The 7,271-nt window shown below is 53.5% G+C and overlaps 1 protein-coding gene across 5 annotated transcripts in view; it reads left to right on the top strand.

Annotated features, from left to right (window-relative positions):
- Positions 1-650: 650 nt before the first annotated feature.
- POC1A (POC1 centriolar protein A) overlaps positions 651-7,271 on the top strand; it is a 71,278-nt gene continuing 64,657 nt past the window's right edge. For 2 of the 5 annotated variants that reach the window (XM_027585765.2, XM_027585761.2), the window contains exons 1-5: positions 1,597-1,760; positions 3,862-3,946; positions 4,878-5,049; positions 5,433-5,612; positions 6,910-7,017. In XM_027585765.2, coding sequence (XP_027441566.1) covers positions 1,743-1,760; positions 3,862-3,946; positions 4,878-5,049; positions 5,433-5,612; positions 6,910-7,017 — 563 coding nt within the window. In that variant the 5' untranslated portion in view covers positions 1,597-1,742. Of the gene's footprint in view, positions 680-1,596; positions 1,761-2,410; positions 2,494-3,861; positions 3,947-4,877; positions 5,050-5,432; positions 5,613-6,909; positions 7,018-7,271 lie in introns of those variants that run through there. The other 3 variants (XM_027585764.1, XM_027585762.1, XM_027585763.1) reach the window with 3 other exon arrangements.

The following is a 7,271-nucleotide window of genomic DNA, read 5'->3' as shown; positions in this document are numbered from 1 at the left end:
TTTAACCATTCATCTACTGATGGATACTTGGATTGTTTCCACAATTCAGCTTTTGTAAATAATGCTGCAATAAATATAGGGGGTCATATATCTTTTTGAATTAGGGTTTTCCTATTCTTTGGGTAAATACCCGGTAGTGGAATTACTGGAGCATATGGTAGTTTTATTTTTAAGTTTTTAAGGAAACTTCATACTGTTTTCCACAGTGGCTGCACCAGTGGAAAAGTTTGCCTTCCCACCAACAGTGCACGGGGGTTCCTTTTTCTCTGCATCCTTGCCAATCCTTGTTTCTTGTGTTTCTGATTTTAGCCTTTCTGACAGCTCTGAGGCAATATCTCATTGGGGCTTTAATTTGTATTTCCCTGATGATGAGTGATGTTGAGCATCTTTTCATGTGTCTATTGGCCATCTGGATGTCTTCTACGGAGAAATGTCCATGTCTTTTTTTTTTTGTCAGAGAGAGAGAGAGAACACGTGCACAAGCAGGGGGAGCGGCAGGCAGAGGGAGAAGCAGGCTCCCTGCTGACCAAGGAGCCCAACGACGCGGGACTCAATCCCAGGACCCCGACCGGAGTGGAAGGCAGATGCCTGACCAGCTGAGCCACCCAGGCATCCCAGAAATGTCCCTGTCTTCTGCCCATTTTTAATTGGATTATTTGAATGTTTGGTGTTGAGTTGTGTAAGTTCCTTATATATTTTGGATACTAACCTTTTATCAGATATGTCATTTGCAAATATCTTCTCCCATTCAGTAGGTTGTATTCTGGCTTTGTTAATTATTTTCTTTGCTGTGTAGAAGCTTTTTAACTTGATGCAGTCCCAATAGTTTAATTTTGCTTTTGTCTCCCTTGCTTCAGAAGACATATCTAGAAATGTCTCCTTCTCTTTTAAATATGTAATTTACAACCGCTTCTCAGGGCTGAGGGGTCTGGAGAGGGCCAGGCTGCATCACACTCCCTCATATTACAAATGGGTAAACTGAGGCCCGGGCAGAGGTCCTTTTTTTCTCCAAGGTCACAGGTCACACAAGGAAGCGGGACGACAACAGAATAGAACCTAGGTTTCTCCACCCATAGAGGATCCCATGGATGTGATTCCAAGTGACTGGTGTTCTTTTAAATGACTTGTTTTAAGTTCGGAGGCGTGACCCATTTAAAGAATCTCTGAGGGGCGACTAATTGGCCCTTAAGGTATTGAGCGAACACCCGGTTTCAAGGGCCCTTTAAGAGGACACAAATACAACGACCCACGTGTCCTCCACTTCCGGGATCTTTGAAGCCTTTCCTACGGGTGGTTAATCACGGCCCGCCCTCAAAGTATCTCGGGAAAAGTAGTTCCACTTTTCTGCAGACCCAAGGTGCCGGCCGTCTTGAAACTGCATTTCCCAGAAGGCTGTGCTCGTCGTGGGGTAAACCCAGCTACGGGGCCGATGTAGTGAACCCCTCATTCTGGGTTTTGTAATTTCTTAGGGGATTAGTGACAGTGGACGGAGAACTTTGGCGGCGGCACCCGTGGGCTGCTGGTCTGGCGGAGCTGCGCGCGGAGGCCGTAGAACCGGCCACACAGCTCTGCTTCCGGCCGGGGGACAAAAAGAGGAGGCGCTGCGTCTCCTTTAATCGTCGTGGGCGGGGCGTGGCGACGCGACCCGCGTTGCTATTGGCGGCGGTTGGGGGCGCGGAAACTGAACGGGCCGCAACTGCCGACGCTGCCTTCTCCGGCGCCTTGGGCGCCCCGGACCCGCCATGGCGGCACCTTGGCCAGTAAGTTCTTGCCGGCGGTGGTTGCCCGGCCTTAGTCTCCCCGCTGGGACTGTGGGTGCCTAGCCGAGGCGATGGCTGCTAGGGGGCGAGTGGGATGCCGGGTCCCGAGCCAGTCTTCTCCAGCCTGTTTACCGTCTGTGCAGGGGGCGCTGGGTCGGGACACGTAGTAAGCACCTCCTGAGTGCCAGACCCTTTGCGGACTACCGTGGCGGACCAATGAGTCCCCGCTCCCTGGATTTGCATCCTAGTGGAGGAGACACTAGTACTAGTACGTTTCGACAGGAGGTCGGGCAGGAGGCCAGCTCCGGGCCTCAGTCTCACCATCCTGAGCAGTGGGTGGCTGGGTAGGGGCTTGTGGAGCGAACACCGTGCTCGGACGGGACAGCCCAGGTCTGCAGTGTGATCTGGGCCGGGCGCCCTGAGTCCCAGTTTCCTCCAGAGGGAAGCACTCCAAAACCCCTCTTTTTGAGAGATTGTTTAAACATGTCTGGCCTTTGGGCTGGGTTGAGAGTCAGGAAGGCCGGGTGGTGCCTGTTGGCATGTGGGGACTTGAGCAGAGGGCCCAGACTTAGGATCCAGGCTTTTTGACCCCTAATCTAGCCCTTCCCATAAGTCCGTCCCCACTTCCTTCCATATATAAACCACCTTAGGGTGCAGCCACTGAGGAACCACGGTTTCGGGGTCCCCTGGTCAGAGCTGGAACTGAACTTACCTCTGCCCGTTGAGCCTAGAGGTGGGCATTATCTTGTTCTCCCAAGAGGTTCAGGTGAAGCAGTTGCTGCTCTGTTGCCCTACCCCACTCCCAGCTGCCACTCTCTTTCTTCTTGAAAGGGGGACTCAGGCAGGTGTGTTGGGGGTGGAGCTGGGCACAGGGCCCTGGGGGCCTTTGTTCTGGTTACAACTCTGTGGGGTGGCAATGGTCTTACTCTGCCCCAAGGACATTTTTTTTTTTCCCAAGAGGAGGTTTTGCTGGGCTCCCCGGTGTGCCCAAAATCCTTCTTTGTGGTTTCTGATATTTGGGGCAGGGGGAGATGTTTGCATGGCAGGGCTATAACTCTTCAAGTGCTAAGACAGCTGCTGTTGTGTGGAAAGAGTCTGGAATATTTTCTCCATGTCTTCCTAGCAGTGTCCTGAACTACTGCTTCCTTGATGATGTTGGGCGCAGTAGAGATGGTGGCACTGCCCCTTGGGGCTGTCCAGGCTGACCTTTGGGTTCATTGGCCAGCCTACAGTGAGATTGAGGGTTCAGAATCTGATTCCCGAAATGGGGGTTGCCGAAAGGCCCGCATTTTCTCTCCTTGATTCTTTTTTTTAAAGATTTTATTTATTTATTTGACAGAGAGAGACACAGCGAGAGCAGGAACACAAGCAGGGGGAGTGGGAGAGGGAGAAGCAGGCTTCCTGCGGAGCAAGGAGCCCGATGTGGGGCTCGATCCCAGGACCCTGGGATCATGACCTGAGCCGAAGGCAGATGCTTAACCATCTGAGCCACACAGGCACCCCCAAAAGATTTTATTTTTAAGTAACCTCTACACCCAATGTGAGGCTCAAACTCACAAGCCGGAGACCAAGAGTTGCACGCTCTACTGACTGAGCCAGCCAGGCGCCCCTCTTGTTGAATTACTTCTAAGTATTTATTCTTTTTCATGTGTCATAAATGGAATTGTTATCATTCTTCAGATTGTGCATTACTGGTATGCAGAAATACAATAGATTTTTAAAAAATTTTTTAAGATTTTATTTATTCACTTGAGAGGGGAAGAGGCAAGGAGAGGGAGAAGCAGACTCCCAGCTGAGCAGGGAGTCCAACATGGGCCTTGATCCCAGGACCTGGAGATCATGACCTGAACTGAAGGTAGATGCTCAGCCATCTGAGCCACCCGGGCGTCTTACAAGAGATTTTTATATATTGATCTTGCAAGCTTGCTTAACTGGTTTATTAGCTCTAATAGCTTTTTAGCGAATTCCTTAGGATTTTCTATATACAAGGTCCTGCCTTGAGCATTTTTAAACCCTCCTGGCTGTTTTAGGAAGAGTCTTGGCCCTCGGAAAGCCCCTTCTTCATTCAAATTTCACACATTTGACCCTGGCTCTCCTGCAGGAGGACCCCTCACTGGAGAGGCATTTTAAGGGCCACCGAGATGCAGTTACCTGTGTGGACTTCAGTCTCAACACAAAGCAGCTGGGTAAGAAAAGGCATCTTTTCCTCGGCACTAGGTTATGAGCTGAGAAGGCGGAGTCTCTAGCTGGCAGGTGTGGTGTGGGGGGAGTAGGGCACTGTGAGGACCCAGGTGCTTTGTCTAGCCCTGCATCTTGCTTCAGCTGGCCAGCTGTCTGTGTGCTGGGTTTTGTGAACTGCATTCTACATGCAGAGTGTGAGACTCAGAGAGTTTGGGGGCCTTGCCAAGGGCACGGAGCCTTGGAGGGTGGGCCCCGGGTCTGGGCTTTTCACTGCATGTACCCCAGCCATCTCTTGGGTCTGGCTGGTAGAATGGCCCTAAACAATGGCTCCTTTTCCTTGGGTCCTTGATTCTGTTGTCCACAGCAGTACGGGAGCATCCAGTGAGAAGGGCAAAGAGCAAAGCTGAGTACCCCTGCTCCTTGGTCGCTTGGGGGTTCCTACACAGCTGTCATGACTGCCGCTTTCTTGTTTCTAGGGACAAGGCTCTCCCTTCATCCCATAGTCAAGGTCCCCTGCCAGAGACTACTGGTCACTGTAGATAAAGAGCAAACTGAAGTCATTTGATCTGTCTTGGGGATCTCTAGGTTTCTGATTGACTTGGTCCCTCTCAGTGGTAAAAGGCCCATTGGGTTGGGCTGGGAGTAGAGCTAGTTGCTCTCTAGTGCCCTTAGGGTGTGACTGTGGGGAACCCCATGGGGGATGAGTTTTCTCAGAGGCCCACTGGGTTGCAGCCCAGGCCTGGCATGTGAAGGGCATCTCTTGGTCTGGCTCCCTTGTGGGCCTCCTGCTTGGAGAGCTGACAGCCCGTCGATGCTCCAAACCCCAGCTCAGCAGTTGCTGGAAATGTGGTCTTTCTCCTGTCCCCTTACCCCATCGTCCTGCTGGAGGCTCAAGGCCCACTAGAGTTGAGGGTCACAGCATCCCTACTTTCTCAGCCAGTGGCTCCATGGACTCATGCCTCATGGTCTGGCACATGAAGCCCCAGTCACGCGCCTACCGCTTTGCGGGCCACAAGGACGCTGTCACCTGTGTGAACTTCTCCCCTTCGGGACACCTGCTGGCCTCAGGCTCCCGAGACAAGACTGTCCGGATCTGGATACCCAATGTGTGAGTTACAGACTTGGAAGGGCTGAGCCTGGGGTCCTGGTGCCAGAGCTGTCCCCGCTCCAGTCCCCATTCTGGCTCTGGACTTGTCATGGTGGGGCATCTGCCCTACTTCTGAAGAGATGCTGTCAGAAGCTGAGCCCTCCCCTTAGGGTTGGGAGAGGGATTCTGGGCTTACTGCAGCCATCCTGGAAGGGCTCCCATCTGATGCTGCTCACACATGGGCAGGGGGGGTGGTGGTTCTGGTCTTCCTTGTGGGGGGCTGGGGTGGCAGGCCTGCACTGACATCAGGAGGGGCCTCTGAGGGGTCGGGAGAGCGTTGATGTGCTCATGGGCCCTCCTGTCACCGTTATGGGTCTCCTGAATCGGAATACCCATCCTTGCAGCAAAGGCGAGTCTACCGTGTTTCGTGCACACACGGCCACAGTGAGGAGTGTCCACTTCTGCAGTGACGGCCAGTCTTTTGTGACGGCCTCCGACGACAAAACAGTTAAGGTGTGGTCAACTCATCGCCAGAAATTCCTGTTCTCCCTGAGCCAGCACATCAACTGGGTCCGCTGCGCCAGGTGAGCATCAGCATCGTCCTGCCCCTGGACCCTTGGAGGGACCTGGGGCTTGAGGGGCACCGAGGCGCTGCCAGGCGCCAGTAGCGTGACCTTGGGCGAACTAGCTACTCTTTCATATTACTGAGCCTCAGCTTCCTTATCGGTGAAATGGGAGCAAAGAAGTTGTCACTTTGTAAATTGCTGAGGAGCTTCTAGCTCACACATGACAAGTAAGTGAGTTCATTGCCAGCCATGATTGAGCCCCTGACATCCGGTAATGCGGCCGGAAGCAAGTCAGCGGGGGCTGTTTTAGGAGCAATAGTGACAAGATGATGTCACTAGTAGCACTCTACAATTTCTTTTCACGGCAGGCCTGCAGGCTAGGCGGTGTCATTCCCATTTTACAGATGAGGACACCGAGGCTCAGAACAGCGCAGTATCTTGCCCCTGGGCGCTTGCTGGGTTTTGAAGCTGAGTCTGCCTCTCAGAAGTTGGTTTTGCTTGAGCTGCTGGGTGGATGTTGAAGCTTCTGAGGAGGCTGGTCTGGAGGCTGGCTCTCCCTTTGCTGTGGGGTGGGGGGGCAGTGCTGTGGGGATAGGCGCCAGGTGACCCACAGGACCTTTCAGGGTCCAAGGATTGCGGACACAAATGTGCCTACTTTCAGCTATTCTGATCCTTTTGACAGAGATCTCCGGGCTCCAGAGGAAGAGGTTGGGAGGTCTGGGGATGCTGGGAAACCATGGGAGTCAGAAGTTGGGGACTATTATGGTGTTCTTCTGGGGACCCCATGCAAGTTACTTGTTCTCCAGGGCACCTGTGTCCTGGGAGGTCCCTGATTGCTCAGAGAGGCCTCACCGTCGGGCTCCTGAGAATAGGAGGGGCCAGGCCAGCAAACCAGTGTGAAGCCTACACCCCCCTTTGCTGGTGGGTCCCCAGGACCTCCACACATTTTTGTCGGTAGGTGGTTCTCAGAGTCAAGTGTGGACTTGGGGGCCTGGGAACAGGATCACGATGCCGATGGTGGCTTCGGGCCGCCTTCATGCTGATAGCATCAGCAGTCAGCACGCACTTTGCCCCATGCCGTGTGCAGCGCTGGGGGCCTTGTGCGTACGGCGCTGCTCCCTGCTCAGCATGAGTGTAGGTACCATTCTTCCCCATCTCACAGAGGGAAAGCTGCTTGCCCAGGATCACTCAGGGTCAGAGCAGCGTTCACGCTTTGGCTGGTTCTGGGGCCTGGTGGTGGGCAGTGCAGGGAGGTGGCTGTGGAGGACACTGTGCAGTGCCCATGGTGGTGTGACTTGTGCCCTGCCTGGTTCAGGTTCTCCCCTGATGGGCGGCTCATCGTGTCTGCCAGCGATGACAAGACTGTCAAGCTATGGGACAAGACGAGCCGGGAGTGTGTCCACTCTTACTGTGAGCATGGCGGGTAAGTCACCGGACCCTGTCCTCCTGCAGGTGCTCAAGAAAAGCATGGACCTAGGCATGAAGGGGCCCCAGTGGCCTTATGTGGGGCCACGTCTCTGCTTCTCTCTGTCTCTGAATTTTTTCCTATGTGAGTGGGAGGTTCATCTCATCCCCATCCCCACAAATAACGGGTGCTTAACTTTAAGGCATGTGATTCTTGGGGCCTCTCTTTTCCTTTCACTTCCCAGTTCTCAGAATTGTGACTTGTCTCTCTGA

This window comes from Zalophus californianus, chromosome 1 (assembly GCF_009762305.2).
Source record: "Zalophus californianus isolate mZalCal1 chromosome 1, mZalCal1.pri.v2, whole genome shotgun sequence".
NCBI classification, from domain to species: domain Eukaryota; kingdom Metazoa; phylum Chordata; class Mammalia; order Carnivora; family Otariidae; genus Zalophus; species Zalophus californianus.
The sequence above is the reverse complement of the archived record's forward strand: the minus strand, read 5'-3'. Positions and strand labels throughout refer to the sequence as shown.